This window comes from Dromiciops gliroides, chromosome 4, assembly GCF_019393635.1.
Source record: "Dromiciops gliroides isolate mDroGli1 chromosome 4, mDroGli1.pri, whole genome shotgun sequence".
In the NCBI taxonomy this organism is placed as follows: Eukaryota; Metazoa; Chordata; class Mammalia; order Microbiotheria; family Microbiotheriidae; genus Dromiciops; species Dromiciops gliroides.
In genome coordinates, this window is record NC_057864.1 from 337,739,184 (window position 1) to 337,760,923 (window position 21,740).

Consider the following 21,740-nt stretch of genomic DNA (forward strand, 5'->3'; position numbering starts at 1 on the left):
TTTTCCCCAGTAGAATTTAAACTCCTTGAGGACAAAGATATTGTCACGTTTCATCTTAATATCAGGCAACTAATAGCACAGCCTGTAGTTAGGAAGACCTCAGTTCAAATCTGGCCTCAGATACTTAATAGCTGTAAGACCCTGTACAAGTGACTTTAACCTTTGTTTGCCTCAATTTCCTCAACAGTAAAATGGGGATTAATAATAATATCATAGGCAGCTAGGTGGTGCAGTGGATAAAGCATCAGCCCTGGATTCAGGAGTTCAAATCTGGCCTCAGACACTTGACACTTACTAGCTGTGTGACCCTGGGCAAGTCACTTAACCCCAATTGCCTCACCAAATAATAATAATAATAATAATAATAATAATAATAATACCTATCTACTAGGGCTATGGTGAGGAATAAATGAGATAATATTTGTAAAGCACTTAGCATAGTACCTGGCACATAGTAGGTCCTATAAAATGCTAATTATTAATAGCATCCTTAGCACAGTGCCTGCCTCAAACACAGTAGGTGCTCAATCAATTCTTGTCAAACTGAATCCAATAGATTGTACAAGTTATCTAGTTATTTCAGAAATGAGAAAAGTTAGCTCTGGAAAATTTGACTGTGATATGAGTGAGTCAGAAGCTGAACTCTAACTAAAACTAACCAGATTGTACAAGTTATCTAATTATTTCAGAAATGAAAAAATTGAACTCTGGAGAGGTGAAACAATTTGGCTGTGGTCTCGGAGTGAGTTGTTAAAAGAACTCTAACTAGAACTGCCTATAAAACATCCGAAGACAACATCTGTCAGGTGGATGGGGCAAAGGGGAGAGTGGTCATGGATGGGACCTTTGTCTAGTGGCCTACGAGTATGAACCTTCTGGAGAAGCTGGGGGGCGGGGTGTGAGGAGGGAATGTGGGGGGAAGAGAGGAGGCGGGGTCACACAATTGTACTAGATAAAGACCAGTAGCACACACAAATTACATGTTAAGATTTGCCCAGGATTTAACAGCAACTCATAAACCAGCCTCAGGAAGAAGAAAAATGGACTTGCCCAACGGCAAGTTTGTAAAACCTTTGCAGTGGTCTGTGCTTATAAAGATAATAAATAAACTACATGGACTGGCTACTGCAAAGGTGTCAGGGAGATCTATGAATCCAGCCTGGCATCTCCAGGACAGGCAAATTTAATAGGTTAGCTAGAACACATGACAGATGTGAAAAAATGTAGTGTCGAGGCCTGGTGAAACATACAAACTGCTTGACAAATGCCTTTGTGAAAATGCCAGCATTTCTCATGTTGTGGAGTGCTTTGTAAGTAGTGATGTCCTTTCCCTGGATACAGCCCAAAAGCTTATGAAAAATGAGAGCCGGTTGTAAATGGAGGTAGGATGAAATGATTTTTTTTCCTAGAGCTGAAAAAATAATTCCCAGGAATAGAATTGCCTTGAATCTAGTTTTTAAATAATCCAGTACATTTTTACATGTGTGTACACTCTGTCTCTGTCTCTCTGCCTCTCACACACCCATGTGAAAACTCAATAAATAACCTCATGGATGTCATGGATCTGAATGTGTTTTCAGTTCCACATCTGAAAAATGGGGGAAATGGAAAAAACTACTGGATTGGGAATCAGGAGTCATCATCGCCATCATCATATATGACATTCAGATAGCATTGTAAGACTTGCAAAGCACTTTGCATTCAGTATTTCATTTGATCCTTTGAACAATCCTGGGAGGTGGGTGCCATTATCATTCCCATTTTATAGATGAAGAAACTGAGGCTCAGAGAGGGTAACTTGCCCAAAGAGACACAGAATTCTTTGCCCTACACCATATGCTTCTTGGGTTCCACTGTTGCACCCAACCATGTTGTACCCATGAACTGAAAAAAGGCCTCATTTCTCTAGGTTTCAATTTTCTCATTTGTAAAATGAGAACATTAATAATTTTTGCATTGAGATAATAATATTTGGCATTTATCCACCACTCCCAAAGCAAATGCATTTTCTCTCTCCCCTTTCTCCTTCCTTCTCTTCTGTCTCTATTTATATACACAAATATACACACATACATGTATATAATGTAAATGCATGCATTTCATATATTCACATATTTGTATATGCATATATGTATATAGATATATGTATGTATGTGTTTATATATACATACATATATGTAACCTGTCATTTGAGCCTCAAGAGAAAGATGTAAGGAAGATATGAAGATATCATCCCTACTTTACAGATAAGGAAAACTAATGCTCAGAGAAGATAAATAACTTGTTTATGACTAGTAAGTGTTAGAGATGGGATTTGAACCCAGGTCTTCCCTACTTCAGGTGTGTTAACTCTATCCACTATACCACCCTGCCTCTTTAAAAATAGGTAGCATTGGGGCAGCTAGGTGGTACAGTGGATAAAGCACCGGCCCTGGATTCAGGAGGACCCGAGTTCAAATCCGGCCTCAGACACGTGACACTTACTAGCTGTGTGACCCTGGGCAAGTCACTTAACCCTCATTGCACCGCACCCCCCAAAAAGATAGCATTTATATTTATATTATATGTAATATGAGTCATATAATACATTATATATTACATAATATCTCTTATGTTTATATATTTATATTGTGCTTATATCTTCTAAGATTTGCAAAGTGCTTTACAAATATTGTGTCATTCAATCCTAACAATAACCCTGGGAGGTTGGTGCCATTTTACAGATGAGGTAACTTAGACTAAATTACTTCTCCAGAGTCACAAAGCTAGAGTATGTATCTGAGGCTCCATTTGAACTCAGACCTTCTTACTTTAAAATCATAAAAGTATCGAAATTAGTCAACAATCATTTATTATACACCTGCTGTATGTCAAGCACTGTGCTAAGTGATGGGGAAAGAAAGCTAAAAGACAGTAGTTCCTACTTTCAAGCAGCTGGCAGAGATGAGGAAAGATAGTTCAATTCAATTCAATAAACATTTACTTAGCACCTACTATGTGCCAGAAATTGTGCTAAGAGCTGGGAATACACACACACACACACACACACACACACACACACACATCCCCACCAAATACAGTCCCTGCCCTCAAGGAGCTTTCAATCTAAATGGGGAGGGGGGAAAGAGGAAACAACATGCAAATATTTACAAAGCAAGCCATATAGAGGATAGATAAGAAATAAGTAATGGGGGAAGGCACTGAAATTTAGAGAAGTTGGGGAAGGCTTCCTGTAGAATAGTGTCCTGGGTATGGGAGATAGTCAGTGAAAATGCCCAGAGTGATGGAGTAGAGTTTTGAACCTAAGACCTCTCATTCCAGAGCCAGGGTTCTTTCCATCATAGAACTGTTTGGGAGGTGGAAGGGGAAAGATATATTTCATTTCTGTCAAATGTGGAACTCATTTCGGCACTTTCTCATAGAAACAGGGTTATAAATGGAGGCTGGGATCCGAAATGAGCTAACAAAAGCCTGTTTAACCTGTAATGTTATATACTGACAACAGTATTGTGTCCTACTCTTTTTTAGTTTTGTTTTGTGTTTTTTTTTTGTTGTTGTGTAATAGTCCTCTCATATCATGGGTTAAAGTGAAATATTACTATTGGGGGAGAGGGCCAAGGAGCAAGTAGGGGGTGGAAAATCCCCAGAATAATTATAGAAGAGGGTTACATTTTTGAGAGGAGGGAAGTATCAGGGCCTCTAGAATCTATTAATAATGGACAAAAATGGGGCAGCTAGATGGCGCAGTGGATAGAGCACCAGCCCTGGATTCAGGAGGACCTGAGTTCAAATCTGACCTCAGACACTTGACACTTACTAGCTGTGTGACCCTGGGCAAATCGTTTAACCCCAATTGCCTCACCAAAAAAAAAAAAAAAAAAGTTCTTTAATAATGGACAAAAACTAAGAATTTCAAACAGACATTTGGGATTTGCGTTTGTTTTGTTTGCATAGGGAAAGACATTTCTTAAAGTAAAATTTCCTTAGCCACCTCTCTTGAATTACAAACTTCACTAAACACAAGGTAATAACCTAGGAAAAAACAATTAGCAAATTCATGGGTTTCTGTTCTATTTGATTGTTTATTTCAAGTTAGAAGTCCCACCTCTATTAAGACAAGGAAGAGATGGTGTTTAAATGTAAATGTGCTTACATTTACACAAGTATCCTTGAATTTTATATTACTGAATTTTGTAGCCAGGAGACCGGTTTAGCCAGGCCTTTAAATGCTATGGCCATAAACAAGTAATAAAAGAATTATTTAGCCAACTTTAACATTTGAATTTGCTAATTGTTCTTCCCAACTGCATCCTTTGTATATTGTGTTGTGTAGAAACACCATAGAGATGCTTAATTTTTCTAGAAGTTAGAAAATAGTGACCTAAGAGATGGGGTTTTTTTTGTTTGTTTGTTTTTGTTTTGGTTTTGGTTTTGGTTTTTGGGGGGGTTTTGGGTTTTTTTAGTGAGGCAATTAGGGATAAGTGACTTGCCCAGGGTCACATAGTTAGTAAGTATTGAGTGTCTGAGGCCAGATTTGAACTCAGGTCCTCCTGACTCCAGGGCCAGTGCTCTATCCACTGTGCCACCTAGCTGCCCCAAGACATGTTTTTTTAAGACAAAAGTCAGTATGGAAAGATCTCTATTCTCTATGTACTTACAAGAACATATAATATATAGCAAGCTCCATGAGGTAGTTGGCTTGTCACTAAATTAGCAGATGACATTCTGCTGAAGTATAGAGAAAAACTTCATTTAGGCATGCTTACCCACAGCTGTGGATATGAATTGTGACTGTGAAGTCATGATATTAATATTTAGGTGGGGCTTATGGAATAATTTCCCTAATTTTATTGTCACACCTGCTAATCCATTCAACTAAGTTTAGCAGAGATATATTGAATATTTACTATAGAGATAGACAATGGGCTGGGTGTTATGGGGAAAGAAAGCTTGGACAAAACTTCATTTCCTGCCTTCAAGGAGTTTATAATCTAGCAGAAGAGGTAAAATATGTACCCAAATAAGGCAGAATGAGATAGGTGATATAGAAGCATGTGTGTATGTATATAAAAAGAAACAGACAAAAATAAGAGGAAAGAAAGAGGCAACAGAAGGTAAGCTTCTTGAGGGTACAGACTTTTGGTTTTGTCTTTGTATCCCCAAAGCCTAGCATAGGGACTTACACACAGTAAGCTCTTAATAAATTCTTGTTCAGGGGGCAGCTAGGTAGCACAGTGGATAGAGTAACGGCCCTGGCATCAGGGGGACCTGAGTTCAAATCCAGCCTCAGACACTTGACAACTTACTAGCTAGCTGTGTGATCCTGGGCAAGCCACTTAACCCCAATTGCCTCACCAAAAAAAAAAAAAAAAAAAAGAAAGAAAGAAAGAAAGAAAGAAAGAAAAGAAAAGAAAAATCTCACATCTTTTTATAATATAATGAACCTAATCATGACAATTCATTTGGGTGATGAAAAGATCCACTGAAGATATGGAATTTTGCCATTTGGTGATTCAGGATAATGATAACTTTATAAGTATGGAGCATTCAAACTCATAATTCTCTCCCAAGACAACCCCAAACTCTAACCCAGAAAAATGACAGTATACAATAAAAATGCAGGCTGTAGTAAGATCTGATTTACCTTGTTTCTGTATTTTGAACACTGAAGTTTGGATCTAATTATGGATGAGAATCCTTCAAAATCCACTGGTAAATACAAAAGTCAGAGAGCTTTGGTTATATGAAATCTCCTATTTCTCAGTGATTCGCTCTCGGCTGAGAGAACACACTCTCAGAGAATTTCTTCACCTGAATACCAAAGCAAAAACCAGGGAAGCATGGTCCATGTACACACACTCTTCACATTACACTGACAAGTGTGACAGATAAGCCCAGTCACATGCATCAAGATAGCAGGAAGACAGACCAACTTATTCACCAGAGGGAGAAAGCTGAATGGTTCTTCAGGACACTGGACTCTTGCCATCTGCTCATGGCCTTCTGCAGTTATCAGGACTGCATAAGAGACATGATTTCAATTTACACCATGGGGTTGGAGATGGAGCCATGTTTGTGACCAAAGTCACTACTATTCCTAGAGATAACTCAGTCCTCTTTCATTCAGGGTGTGATTTTTAGAACAAAAATTAGCAGTGGACTGAGTGACTTCAGCACCACTCAGAAGAGCCAAGCTGTTAGAGACGGATGAGAACTGGGTTAAGAAAATTATTGTATTGTCAAAGGTTTGACTGAGGACAGAAATTGTTTCATTTTTGTCTTTGTCTCACCTAGCTCAGCACTTGATACATAAAAGGCACTTAATAAAAATGTTTGTTAATTGATTCATTCATATGAGGGTAGGATGGACAGGTTGAAAGAAAAGCCATATGGAATGTAAATGATAGGACCTCTTCATTTAGCTAGAGTTGTTGGTGTTCACTGTGCTAAGGGCCAACAGCCTCCTAAATTGACTTAGCTTTTAGTCTCTCTGCCTTCCAATCTATCCTATAAATGGCTGTGAAAATAATCGTCTTAAACCACAAATATGACCATACCACTACCCTGCTCAAGGACCTTCAGTGGCTCCCTATGATATCTAGGATAAAACATAATGTTTCTTGACATTGAAAGCCCATCACAATTTGATTCCAGACCACCTTTCCAGGCTTGCTTTGCATTACTGTCTTCATGTAGTCTACATTCCATTCAAACTAGCCATGTCCATGGAATGTCCCTCATGTTCAAAATGCACAGAATCCCTCCCTTCCTTTAAGATTTAGCTCATGTGCCTCCTCTGCAGAAACCTTTCCTCAACACCCTATTTGTTGGTACTTTCTTCAACCTTAAGTTATCATATATATTTGGAATCAGAAGTCTGGAGTTCAAATCCAATGTCTATCCAAGTGACCTTGAGCAAGTCACCTAGTCTCTATGAGTTTCAGTTTCCTTGTTCTAAAAAATGAAGGGGGTCAGGGCAGCTAGGTGGCGAGGTGGATAGAGCACTGGCCCTGGAGTCAGGAGTACCTGAGTTCAAATCTGGCCTCAGACATTTAACACTTACTAGCTGTGTGACCCTGGGCAAGTCACTTAACCCCAATTGCCTCACTAAAAATAAATAAATGAAAATAAAAATAAAAAAAATGAAGGGGGGCAGCTAGGTGGCACAGTGGATAGAGCACCAGCCCTGGATTCAGAAAGACCTGAGTTCAAATCCGGCCTCAGACACTTCACACTTACTAGCTGTGTGACCCCCCCCAAAAACCCAAAACCAAACCAAAAACAAGCAAACAAACAAAAAAAAGAATCAAGGATAAAAAATGAAGGAACGGGGAAGAGTAACTATTAATGTCCTTTTCTGTATTAATTTTCTCCAGCTACATTGAAGTTGTCTTTTTAAAGGTACACCTTAGTGTTCAATACATATTTAAAATCTATGTCTGTCCCATCCCCATTCCCACCAGAGTGTTGCAAATTAAATCACTGTGAATGCCAAATCCATTCATGGGTAAAGCATGTATACCTAGTCCTCTTCCATTGCTTCTCCCTCATCCGAATTTAGGCTCCAACTCCCAGTAATCTACTCCCTGCCTTTTGGGTTGGGGGTAACATCTACTACCTAGGATTGTTGTGAGGATAAAATAAGGGAATACTTGTAAAGAACTTTGCAAACCTTAAAGTTCTATATAAATTCTAGTTGTTATTATTATTATTAATTATTTTTATTATTTAAAGGGAGGTGGGAGGGCACCACAGCTAATTTTTTCCCTAAGTGCTACCATCCTTTCAAATATAAAATGGGAAGGGACTCCTCCCTTTGGAAAATGATATCCAAGACTGAGTGCTCATCCGTTCATGCTAGCCTAGAGAATTATGCCAGGGGAGGGACTTGGGCCAGGGTTTATAATCTTATGGTATGAACCTCCAAATTGACAGAAGGGTCCTGCTTCCTTCAACCGCCTAGATCTGCCATCCCCTTGAAAAACTGGCTCCCATCACTCCTTGCTTCTCTATGCTCACTGCCACAAGGAGCTGGCTGGGGGACGAAGCAGATTGGAGGCTGGGGGAGGCTTTTGGAGATGGCCCATGTATGCCGGGTAGAGAAAAGTAAACATACAAGAGAGCATTTTTGATCATGCCTGGCTATATAAGTATGCAATCTATAGAGACCTGGTGGCCTAGGAGTCAAGAATAAGAGCAATATATTTTAGCTTAGAGGATGCAGGCAGGGATATGCAAGGCAGCAAAGGAATAGGTCCAGGGCCTCCTAACACCAGGTCAGATCTCCCTCTCCTATGTTGTATTGGGGGAGGGGAGTAAATTATCAATTGTATTGGCTTCTAGAAGAAACTGCCACTTTCCCAAGAGTCCTGTGTGCAGAGCCCTTCATCCCTGACCTCAGACTGAGTTACACAAGGGTAGGATTCATGGGGTTGCATTACGTTACCACTTTTGTTTCCTTCCAAATAAGTGGCATTCCTCATGAGGCTGGATGCTTGGTGCCTCAGACCAACAGTTGAGGGGCCCCCAGAAGACAGGGGGCCAGAGCGATGACTGCAGGAGGAAGTAGCAAGGCCTCTCCCAAGGCATCCATCTCCGGAGTTCAGCCTCCCAGAGTAGAGGGAGGAGGAAGAGGAAGAGCCCGTGCAATTGAAGGCTGAATCAGAGGGGTCCACACTGTAGCGCTTCATACCCATAGGGTCCACCAGGTAATCTTCCGAGATGACAGCTTTGGCTGGGCAAGGAAGCAGTGCAAAAAAGCAGAGATCAGCACAAGAGACCATTGGTCACTGGGCATGGCAAACCTTTCCCTGACAGTCAACTCACAGTCATTCCCAATGCTGGGGGATTAGGGGCAATTGCAGGTAGTGAGCCAGGAAAACCTGGATTCAGGTATCACTTTTGGCCCATCCTGGCTGAGCAACCCTGGATGGAATCACTTAACCTCTCAGTGGTGAAGGCAATTCTCTTAGACTGTAAGTTGAAGAGAAGGTGCTAACCTGCATTGGTAGAGAGGGATTTTCACATCTGGGAGTTCATTCTAATCAATGAAATTACAGGTCCAACCCTGACCCTATCCCTAGAGGGTATTTGGGGAGGGGTGTTAGGCAGATAAAAGAAATCCACAGAGATCTCCCACATTTTGTTGGCCAAAAAAATAAATGAAATTCAAATACTTATTTCATTCACTCTCTGAGAGAGCTCACAAACAAACAAAAAAAGGCTCTGAGAGAAATTTTATCTCTGCCTCTGCCCTAAGTGTGTATAATGTGTATGTGTATGCATGTATAGAATGTATGTGTGTATGCATGTATATTCTCCCTGTATAGAATATAAGCTCCTTGAAGGCAGGGACTGTTTTATATTGATTTTGTATCCCCAGTACCCAAGCACATAGTAGGTCCCTAATAAATGCGCATTGGTTGATTTTATAGAGATGTAAAGAAGCATTTAGAGATGGGGATTTGTACAAATCTGGATAGCTCATTACTTAACTACATAATAAACTTAATTCAACAAAAATTTTAAAGCTCCTACTATGTGCCATAGAAGATGCTTAGGGGGCTAGGAATACAGAGGCAAAACAAAGGAAGAAAACATGTTTGCCCTCAAGGAGTTTGCATTCTGTCAAGGAGGGATGTAGCATGTGCACAAGTATTCAATCAATAAGCACTTATTAAGTGCCTATTATGTGCCAGGCACTGTGTCAGTCCCCAGGGATACACAATTATATTCTATTCTATTTTATTTTATTTTATTTTTGCGGGGCAATGAGGGTTAAGTGACTTGCCAGGGTCACACAGCTAGTAAGTGTCAAGTATCTGAGGCTGGATTTGAACTCAGGTCCTCCTGAATCCAGGGTCGGTGCTTTTTCCACTGAGTCACCTAGCTGCCCCCGGGATACACAATTATAAAAATGAAACAGATCCTGCTTTCAAGGAACTTACATTGTACTATGGGGATACAAAAAATATATAAGGGGGGGGGAGAGAGAGAGAGAGAGAGGAGAGAGAGAGAGAGAGAGAGAGAGAGAGAGAGAGAGAGAGAGAGAGAGAGAGAGAGAAACAGAGAGAGACAGAGAGAAAGAGAGATGCCTGCATTTTTCAAGCACTACCACACAGGAAGCCCATGAGTCTTATGATCGCAGTCAAATTCTCTGAAAAGAGTTCCTAGGGCCATTGCCCAGCAACCAATTATACCGGACCATAGAACAGAATCTTCCAGCATTCTTTCCTTTCTTCTTCCCTAATCTCTCCTTCCTCAACACAGGCAAGAAGCAAAAAGCTACTCCTGCCCATCTAGGTGGCTGGTAAATTCTTAATTATCTATGAGTAAATGTAAGTCAGAAAATGTTTGGCATCCAGAAAAGAGGTATGATTAGGCAGTGTGGTGTAGTGGATAGAGGGACAGAAAAAGAATCAGGAACATCCAGACCCAGACATTAGCTGTGGGATCCTTACAAGTCATTTAACCTCTATTAACCTCATCTATAACACGAAGATAATAATAGCACCCACCTGGCAGGGTGCTATTATTGGCTTGTTGTGAAACTCAAATGAGATGTGTGGGGAAAGTGCTTTTCAAACTTGAAAGCAGTATATAAATGCTCTGAGCCATTATGATGGTGGGAATACATGGTTAGCTTAAAGATAGAAATAATTGCAATAACCAATAAAATGGTAAATATAATGTATAGTCTACCAATATAACTGACATTTTACAAAGTGCTTAACATAAAATTAGCTCATTGATTTCCACCACTAATCTTCTCTCCATCTCTCACATCACTCAAATGCCTTTCCCCTGAATTTTCTTCTTTATACCCGTTCTAGGGGAAGAGGCAAGCCTTCTTGCCAAGGCAAACTCCTGTACATGGACCCTTGATCCCGTTCCATCTCATCTCCTCCAGCAAATTGCCCCCTTTATCATTCCTATTCTTCAATCTTTATCTATTGGCTGCTTCCCTGCTGTCTACAAACATACTCATCTCTCCCCACTTCTGTCATCCCAATATCCCTGCTGGCTCTGAGTAAATATCATTTACAAATGGTACCTTTACTCTCCCTATTCTTACTATCTTTTAAACTTTCTGTAGTTTGGCTTCCAGTCTCTTCATTCAACTGAAACCATGCTCTCTAAAGTTACTAATGGTTTCTTAATGAACAAACAAAAATGGTCCTGTCTCAATTCACGGTCTTTTGGACCTCTTTGCAGCCTTTCATATAGGCTAACACTCTCTTTCCCATATTCTCCACTCTCTGGGTTTTTGTTACAATGCCCTTTCTTGGTTTTTTCCCCTACCTTTGTGGCTACTTGTTCTCCTTTGCTGATTCTTCCTCCAAATCACATCCACCAACCATGTGTGTCTCCCTATCCTGGGTCTCTTTCCCTTTTCTTCTCTCACTTAATGATCTCATCAGTTCCCAAGGATTTAATTTTCTCTATGCTGATGTAAGTAAAGCCCCGAGGGTCTTCCCATTTCAGACTTCCTCATTCCCTCCCTTCCTTCTTTCCTTCCTTCTTTCCATCCTTTCTTTCTCCATTTATTTGTCTAGGTAAAAGAGGCCATTCTTTACTTCACTTCTTACCTAGCCTCAATCACTGAACAGGTGTTGCCTCAGACAAACTGAGAACTGGGAGACCTTAACTTAAAAAGGTTAAGGTCTCACACTGTATTGGGGCCATCTCCAATTGTCCTCATGTGTATCTTGCCAGTGGACCCAGATGGCTCTGGAGGAGAGAGTGAGGTTAGTGACTTTGCACAGCTCTGCTTCACTTAAATCCAATTCACCTCAAGTCATGACATCACTTCCCAATGTCATGTTCCTCTTCTAGAATGAAGGACAAACAACAGTGCTGATGATTCCTAGATCAACTTGTCTAGCCCTAACCTTTATCCTAACCTAGTCTCATATCTCCAACTGCCTATTAGACACCACAAGCTGGATGCCCCATAGATATCTCAAACTCAGCATGTATAAAACATAACTCAGTATGTTCCCCCCTCACATCCTCCCCTCTTCTGAACTTCCCTCTCATTGTTCAGGACACCACCATTCCTCCCAGCCCCTCACAACCTCTGTATCATTACCTTCCTCACTAGTAGTGCTCATCCCATATGGCCACTCTGTTGTTAAATATTGTGGTTTCATGAAATGTATGTCATCTGTTCCCTTTACAATACATTTAGCATAATAACCAGACCATGCCTTAAGAGCCCATTTAGGCTCAGGGACAAGGTTTTCATGTATCTAGTGTATATCTACTTCTCTTGTAAGATTGAAAGTGTAAAGAGGTACACCTTTAGGTATCTAAGCATTGCAAGTCTAAGCATTATCAACCCAAGGATGAATACAGGAATAACACTCTTTATCTAACAAGAACATGAAGCACAACCACCCACATCTGTTGAACTACTTCTTTTAAGAATATTATATGTAGGGGGCAGCTAGGTGGCACAGTGGATAAAGCACTGGCCCTGGCATCAGGAGGACCTGAGTTCAAATCCAGCCTCAGACACTTGACACTAGCTGTGTGACCCTGGGCAAGTCACTTAACCCCCATTGCCTCGCAAAAAAAAAAAAAAGAATATTAAACGTAAATGTCTGCTTTTGTAAACACACTTTACATGTCACCTAGATGTCTAGTTTGGAGAATAGATTCTGCTTGGCTTAATGATTAAGTTGCTTGTGATGATATACTTTGCTTACATAAAGCTACATAATAAACTGTTAAAAACATATATATTGTGATTTCTACCTTCACAACATCTCTTAGACATGTTTGCTTCTCTTTATTCACATAGCTACCACCCTGGTACAGATCCTTATCCACTCATGTGTGGACCATAGCAATAGCCTTCTGGCTCAGCTTCCTGTCTTTCCCCACTCTGTTCTGACCATTTCATGTTCCTACTTATTAAACTCCAGTGGATTCCAGATTACTTCAAAGATCAACAAGTCTTCTGTTCTACTTTTAAAGCCCTTCACAACCTATCCCCTTCCGACTTTTCCAGCCTTCTCAGACCTCAATCTCCTCCCCACCCTATGTCCCATGCTATTTGATCCAGAGACACTGGCCTCCTTGTTGCTCTCCCTACACAACACTGTCTCCCAACTCCATGACTTTTTTTTTTCGGGGCAATGAGGGTTAAGTGACCTGCCCAGGGTCACACAGCTAGTGTCAAGTGTCTGAGGCTGGATTTGAACTCAGGTCCTCCTGAATCCAGGGCCAGTGCTTTATCCACTGTGCCACCTAGCTGCCCCAACTCCATGACTTTTTACAGCATGTCTCCCAAGCCTGGAATTCTCTCACTCCTCATATCTCCTTTGTGTCTTCCCTGCCTTCCTTCAAGACTCAGCTCAGGGGCAGCTAGGTGGTGTAGTGGATAAAGCACCGGCCCTGGATTCAGGAGGACCTGAGTTCAAATCTGGCCTCAGACACTTGACACTTACTAGCTGTGTGACCCTGGGCAAGTCACTTAACCCCCATTGCCCTACTAAAAAAAAAAAACCAACCAAACAAAAAGAAGATAACTCATATTAAAGTGCTTTGTGAACCTTACATAAACACCAGCTATAATTTGGGGAGGGAGGGAGAAAAATCTGAAATTGGAAAGCTTGTATAAACAAATGTTGAGAATTATCTTTACATGTAACTAGAAAAAAATAAAATACTTTTATCAGGAAAAAAAAGACTCAGCTCAACTCTAACCTTCTGCAAAAGGACTTTCTCCAGGCCTTCCCAGTTCTAGCGCATTCATCTGCTATTGCTTCCCATTTATGCTGTATATATCTTCCATGTGCATAGTTACTTGTATATTGTCTCCCTCATTAGAATGTGAATTATTCTTTTTGGGAGGGTTGCCTTTCTTTGTATCTTATGGTTTGTGTATGGGCCTGGCACATACTACACACTTAGTAAATTCTTGTTAATGATGATACCGATGAAGTAATAAGTATTATTATGATTCCTATTTTATAGACTTCTTAACTCAGGTTTGGGAAGATTAAGTTCAATTCATCATATTTAACATTTATTAAATAGCTAGTCCAAGACAACATGGCTAGTAGGTGTTGGAGCCCTGACTGAGCATTTTTTTGGGTGGGGCAATGAGGGTTAAGTGATTTGCCCAAGGTCACACAGCTGGTAAGTGTCAAGTGTCTGAGGCCGGATTTGAACACAGGTCCTCCTGAATCCAGGGCCTGTGTTTTATCCACTGTGCCACCTAGCTACCCCTAAGCATTTTGATATTACTATATGCTAGCCTGAGTACAAGTATATAGGTATATTTTATTATTAAGGCAAAAGAGCTTTCCTGTCCCACAATGGTACCACAAAGTTCCTTAAACTAATTGAAAACAATGTGTCTTAATTTTTGAGGGCTCACTCTTCCTCCTTCTCTGCTGAATCTCTCCCCCAGGGTCAGGAGAGAACATCCTCAGGAAGGGGTCTAAAGGGAGTCTGGGGTAGAGGTGTATGTAAGACAGCTTCCTAGAGAAAGTGGCTTTGGGCCCCAAGGCAGCAAGGGGTGGTAGGAGTGTCACTGGCTCTAGATGCTGGGAAGACAAGTCCCCGAATTGTTTCAAAATCCCCTTGCATGCTCTACTATTTGGTAAGATTTGTTGTTATTGTTATTAATCCCTTTTAAAAGGGAGCAGTGATAAAGAGGCAGCTGTGTAAAGGCTATGATTGGTGTGGCCTCCCTGCTTCCCTAATTCTAGAAGCCGTGCATGAGAGGAGAGAAGCAAAGAGGAGGGGAGTGGAAGAGAGAGGAGAACAAACACTTCTGGTGATTGTAAAATTTGGGGCACACACTGGAACAGAATGAAAGGCAAAAAAGAGAAATAGAGGAAGGAAAGGAGAAAAAAAGGAAAGAAAGAGAAAATTTCTGTCTACAATCGAAGAGAAACAAATCAGATAATATAAAAGGTGCCAGGAACCTAGCCGGTCAAAGGATTATAGATTTAGAGTTGGACAAAGAACACCAATTACAATCCTCTCATTTCACAGATGAAGAAACTAACATTGAAAGAGATTAAATGAATGAATGAACAGTATCTATTAAGCATTCATCATGTGCTCAGCATTTGTGCTAATCATTGGAGATACAAGTATGCAAGCAGCAAAACCAGTCCTGCCTTCTAAGAGATTACATTCTTTAAAAAAAGAAAAGATGTTTTTGATAGATTTTATATCACACATATTTCCCCCTGTACCTTCCTCTTCCAGAAAACCATTCCATGTAACAACTAATTTAAAAAAAAAATTTTTTTTTGGTAGGGCAATGGGGGTTAAGTGACTTGCCCAGGGTCATACAGATAACTAATTTTTAAAAGAACAAAAGAAAACAATACACAAACCTAATCAGCATCATAAAAATCTGATGTCATTTGCAATGTTCCATACCCATGAACTCCCTTTCCCATGGGTGGAGGGAGAGGCTAGAAGTGGTCTTTTATGTCTGTTCTTTGAGGCCATGCTTGTTCTTTGTAATTTTACAACATTTGCTTTTGATTGTTATATAGTTGTTCTTTCCCTTTACATTGTTGTCATTGGTATATGTTGTTGTCTTGTCTCTGCTTACTTTGGTTTGCATTAGTTCATATAATTCTCTTCTTGCTTGTCTGCATTCATCATGTTCCTTGTTGCTCAGAGATCAGTGATATTCCATTGTTTCCATGTAACACAATTTGTTAAGTCATTTCTCCAGTTGATAAGCTTCTACTTCATTTTCAATTCTCTGCTACCACAAAAAGCATTGCCATAAATATTTTAGTCTATTTAGAGACATTTTCGTCAATGTCTTTATCATAACAAATGGCCAACAAAGGCTCAAAGGGTATGGGCACTTTAGCCATTTTATTTGCATAATTAATGAACTGATTTTCAGAATGGTGGGTATCGGTCCATAGCTAGGAGCTGGCATTCTAAAAGGAGAGGTTACACAGAGAGGGAAATGGTAGTCATTGGATTGGCTATTTTAGCTTGAAAAGTTGCTAAGATGGTAAAACCACAAAGGATGGATTGACACACCCTTTCCAGGAACAGTGACAGGGTTTGATTATGATTTAAGAACCTGAAAGGTGTGAGAAGAGGAGGTCTATGTGAAGCAGGAAGGTGCTTGGCCTTGGTGGAGGAGTCAGGGCAGGAGTTAATGGATTTGGGGTAGGGGGCAGAAGGTTGGGAGGGTTTTGAAAATAAAAGATTAAATCCTCCCAGACTTTCTGGCTCATCTTCAAGGCAGCTAGTGAGAAGATGACTGGGAGCTAAATGACTTACATGGAATCACACATGCAGTAAGTGCATGAAGCAGAATTCAACCCCAAGTCTTCCAGACTCCATGATTCAATGCTCTATCCATTGCACCACACTGCCTTATGCTAATGGAATTCTATTTATAGAAGACGAACCAGTGAGATTCAGAGGTATGTCAAAGTTTGAATTATGTGGATAATTTATCAAACCAACCAAAAATCTATAGAAAAGTCAATTTTATTCTGGGTGAGATATACAGAGTAAAATGAAAGAGACGGACTAGGTGACATGAAAATTCTTTCCAGCTCTAAATACCATGATCCTAGGAGAGAACCATGACTGCTTTCTCAACTGATAAGAAATATCCAAACCCAGATAAAGCTTCCTTCTCCTATCACTTATAAATGTAAACCTTGTATATTCCATGACTATATTCATGACAGATAAACACGAATCATGAGTGATTGTAAAAATGACTACAGTGTAAGACAGACCAATGGTAGACTAGGTCAAAACATACTAGGGAAGAAAAAAAAAGAAATGTACATGATAACTTTATTATATATCTAAAAGGAACAATAAGTTATACATATTAGATTTGTAGTTTAATGTGCAATCATCTTATTTAAAATTCTACTGTATTGTAGAAATGCTTGTTTCATTCCATAAACTAAAAATAAAAGAAATTTAAAACAACAACAACAAAATACTAGGAGTTATAAATCTGTACCTATATCTCCTTTCTCACCCCCACCACTTCAGCCAGGATTGTACCTAAGGAAACCCTTGCAGAGAAGTATCTTTCTTATGTAGATGTTTTCCTAGGAAGAAAATGCCCTGATTCTTATCATTAACTCATCTTCATGTCCAATAAATTTCACTGGCTGAAAAGTTCTTAGTTACAGATCTATGCAATATTAAGGGGGGAAAGGAAAAAGTGATAGAGATCTAGGAGCTAGCTCAGCAACCTCATTTTATAAATGAGAATAATGGGAACTCAAAGAGATGGTGTCCAAGGCAAGCGGGTAATTGAGGACAGAGGCAGGACTATAACTCAAGTCTCCTGCCTCAAAGGCGCTTTCTGCTACCTCTATCTGCCTCTTTTTTTAAAAAAACGGAGGCAATCGGGGTTAAGTGACTTGCCCAGGGTCACACAGCTAGTAAGTATCAAATGCCTGATGCCGGATTTAAACTCAGGTCCTCCTGAATCCAGGGCTGGTGCTCTATCCCCTGCGCCACCTAGCTGCCCCTGCCTCTTTTCATTTAACTCATATCTCTCTTGCCCATAGTCAGACAATCACCAAACATTTATTAAACGCTTACTGAAAGCCAGTCACTGTGCTATACACTGAGGATACAAAGAAATGGCCTGCCCTCAAGAACTCACATGCTAATAGGGGTTAATAAAATGCAAAGAATCACGTACATACAAGGTATTTACTGAGTAGAGAGAAGGTAACCTTAGAGAGAAGGTCCCAGCAGTTAGAGGGGACCAGAAAGACCTTTTGAAGAAGGTGGCATTTAAGGTCAGCCTTGAAAGAAACCAGGAGGCAGAGGTGAGGAGAGAGAGCATTCCAGGCATGGCAGACAAGAGGGGGAAAAGGGTATGAAGTAGGGAGATAAGAATATCACAGATGAGGATTAGTAAGAAGGCAGGTGCTGGCCCTCAGTGGATCATAAAGGAAGTAGAGGGGAGTAAAAACTGCAAAGGTAGGAAGGAGCCAGGGTTGTGAAGGATTATATATACATACACATACATATACGCACACATACATACACACATGTGTTTCTATTTAACGTTCTTTTTTAAAATTTTGAGTTTCAAATTCTTTCACCCTCCAGCCCCTCCCTCACCCATTGAGAAGACAAGCAGGGGCAGCTAGGTGGTGCAGTGGATAGAGCACCGGCCCTGGAGTCAGGAGGACCTGAGTTCAAATCCGGCCTCAGACACAACACTTACTAGCTGTGTGACCCTGGGCAAGTCGCTTAACCCCAATTGCCTCACTAAAAAAAAGAGAGAGAGAGAGAGAAGACAAGCAATAGGATACAAACCCAGAATGTGTTAGAGGCAGGATTTGAACCCAGCTCTTTCTGACTCCTGATGTGCAGACCAGCTTAATATGTGTTTGTCCTCCACCCCTATAAGTTTCTCTTCGCAAATGGTTAAGACAATTAAAAAAGAAAATTGCATTTTTCAGTTTGGTAGAGAATGATGGGGAAAGGCACACCACGGAGAAAGGAGGCAGGGGCAAGCGGATGTTTGGTTGAGTTGTGTGGGTGCCCTGACCGAGAGCCATGTGTCTGTTCAGTAACAGCAACCATACATGCCTGTTGACAGGCTTGAACTTTCGGTATCATTTTCTCTCCAGCGGTTACAAAAAGATCCCTTCCCAATTCAGCTCAGCGATCCTGCCACCCCTAACTACTCCCATTAAACCAAAAGGAAGTCAATCAAGCCTCCCTTGTTCAAGCCCATTTAATTATTGAGGAGGACTCCAGGAAATCCAAGCCAAGTCAACTGAACCATAGGGGGGATGTGTATGTTTGAGTGTGTGTTCTTTCTTTCTCTCTCTCTTTTTTTTTTTCAACATTCTGACTCCATCGGGAAGTAATGATGCCACTGGTGAATCATTGCCTCTTCTAAGAACAGTCAGCTTTTGATATGATATCCAACAGAAAAATCCCCAAAGCCCAACCAGCCACAACTGCTGGTGTTTCCTGGATCAACCTCTGACAACCTTTGTAAGCAACAGAGTTCTCCATACCACCACTAACCTTGGAATCACAGATCCTGAGACCATCTAATCCAACCCCTTCCTCAAGCATAAATGCCCTCTATAATATCTCCACCAGAAGGAGCCAACCAGTCTGTGCTTGGAGATATCCAGTGATGGAAAGTTCACTACCTTAATAAGACAGTCCCTTCCACTTTCCAAAATGGACAAGAACCATCCATGTTTGGGGGTAGGGAATTTCCTCCTCTGAGAACAGCTGTCTATCTCAATCTTTCATATGGGAGGGGGGGCCGCGGGGAGAATGCACTTTAGAATTGGATGCACCCACTCAAAGTGAAGTGTTTTAATGTATTCAGGGGGCAGCTAGATGGTGTAGTGGATAGAGCACCGGCCCTGGAGTCAGGAGTACTTGAGTTCAAATCCGGCCTCAGACACTTAACACTTACTAGCTGTGTGACCCTGGGCAAGTCACTTAGGCCCAATTGCCTCACTAAAAAAAAAAAAAAAGAATAAAATATAATGTATTCAGGAACCCAAACTTTGTATAAGGTTGCATGTTCAGAGAAGCTAGATGTTACCTCCCTCCTTGATACAATTGTGGCCACAGCTATAATGAAAATCCTTTCTTACAAGTCTTGACAACAGCAAGGAAAGCCTTCTCATCCAAGAATACCTTTTTAATGTTTTCTGGCCACTACCCTGATGAAAAAAGAACCAGAAATGGGGTATCTGGCTATTTAGAAATAGAAGGCTCAAAAGAAAGAGGCAGAAGGAGAAAGATGGGGGCTGGATGAGAAAGTAAACAAGAAAGCATGCAACAAACAGAAGATCCATGGGAGCCAAGAGGCAGACCCCATTGTAGCCAGGGCCCTTAGTTGCCTCAGTCAGCTGGTCACATAATGTGCATTGCCTGTGAGTCATTGACTTCCATGAGATTAAAGATACCCATTAAGTTGGGGGGATGGAATCAAATGAAACCTCAAAGACAGATATTTCTGGGGAAATCAACATAGTAATACTTTTTTTTCCCTATGGTAGCCTAAAACTAGAAATAAAGTGTGTTTGTTTCGATTGGAGAATGGCAGAACAAAACTGTGGCCACAAACACAATGAAATATTAATATACTATATGAAATGACAACTGGGGAACCTCAGAGAAACCTAGGAAGACTATGGAAAAAACACTGAATTTGGAGTGATGAAACCTAAGTTGAATCTCACTTCTGCTACTTACCACCCACATGACCTTGGGAATGTCACTTCTCCTCTCTAGGCCTCACTTCCCTCATCTGTAAAATTAAGGGGTTGGACTGGAAAGCTGCTTGGGTCCTTTCCAGCTCCAAATTTATTATACCTTAGGTTCTATGAACTGAAGCAAGCAGGACTAGCAGTGAAAATATAAATTTTTTAAAAATCACAAAATGATACAAAATGAACTCAGAATAAGTGCATTGACTAATATTGAATCCAGAGGTCAGATAACTAAGAATACCAGATCTGGGAGAAACAAACTAACACAGTTGCCATACTGGTCCATTTAGTTTGGCTCTTTTTTGTTGTTACTAGGGAGCTGGGGGGGGCATAATAGGAAAGAAGGAGATTTAGGGAAATTATTGTCTTGTAAAAAAACATTAAAATATCAACATTTTAAAGGGAATTTTAGGGAAAGTAGATGCAACATTAATCTAGATGCTAAAAACTTCAGTGCAATTAAGGTTACTCCTAAGACTTTGTGTAGTAAAATTGTAGGCAAAATCCACTAAGTACGGAGGGAACAAGGTCTAATACTGTGAGCTATAGGTTTCTCTCTCTCTCTCTCTCTCTCTCTCTCTCTCTCTCTCTCTCTCTCTCTCTCTCTCTCCACACACACACACACACACACACACACCCATACACATTATACATATATATATATATATATATATATATATATATATATATACACCTTTCATTAGTTCCCTATTTAGCAAAGTGAAGGGAGGAGGTATTTGAATGAAGGCTTTCTGCCTGTTACCTTATCCCTCAATAGTTTTCCCCATCCCTTTGTTTAAGACTCACTGGCTTTCCTCGGGAAATGATTTTCTGTCCTTTCACAAGATTTCTTTGCATGGCTGGACTTAATGGGCACATTTCAGCTGGCAATAAGCCCCCAGCCAACTGATCAATGTCCAAATGAAGGGTTTGTTCACAGCTCAGCTGGTTGAGCTGTTTGCTAAGGCTACAGCAACCTAACCCCTCAGCTCAGAAAGGAGGGAAAATTATCTATCTATCTATCGATCGATCAATCTATTGATCTATCTATCTATAGAGCTAGCTATCAATTGATCCATCTCTCTCTATAAAATATATCTTATATAATATATATATTCAGGAACACAGCACATTCAACTGTAAATAGATGTGGCATAGGTAATTTTACCTATCAGCTAATGCTCAACACAAGCCCTTCTCTTAAAAGAGTTCACCAAGCAGGCTCTCTGATTTTTCAGTGAATCTAATGAGAAGTCTCAGGCTGGGGCATTTTCATGATGCAAAGGATACATCTGTGTATCTCCTGTTAGAAGCTCTGGCTGAACATTCGGTCCCCATTCCCCTAGGAGGCCACCCCACCATTCCCCTCTAGGCACTAAGACTACATCACTTACCTTGGACAATAAAACCTCTAGGTTCCCTCCCAGTCAGCTGGGGCGAACAATCGTTTCAGTGCTTGGCACAGTCACAGAACTCAGGGAGACAGAGATGAGACTC

General features: G+C 40.6%; 1 protein-coding gene across 1 annotated transcript in view; it reads right to left on the reverse strand.

The window, feature by feature from the left end:
- SCML4 (Scm polycomb group protein like 4) overlaps nt 1–21,740 on the reverse strand; it is a 184,760-nt gene that overhangs the window by 14,454 nt on the left and 148,566 nt on the right. The window contains exon 6 of the mRNA XM_043963422.1: nt 8,447–8,734. Within this exon, the coding sequence (XP_043819357.1) occupies nt 8,447–8,734 (288 nt within the window). The remainder of the gene's footprint in view (nt 1–8,446; nt 8,735–21,740) is intronic.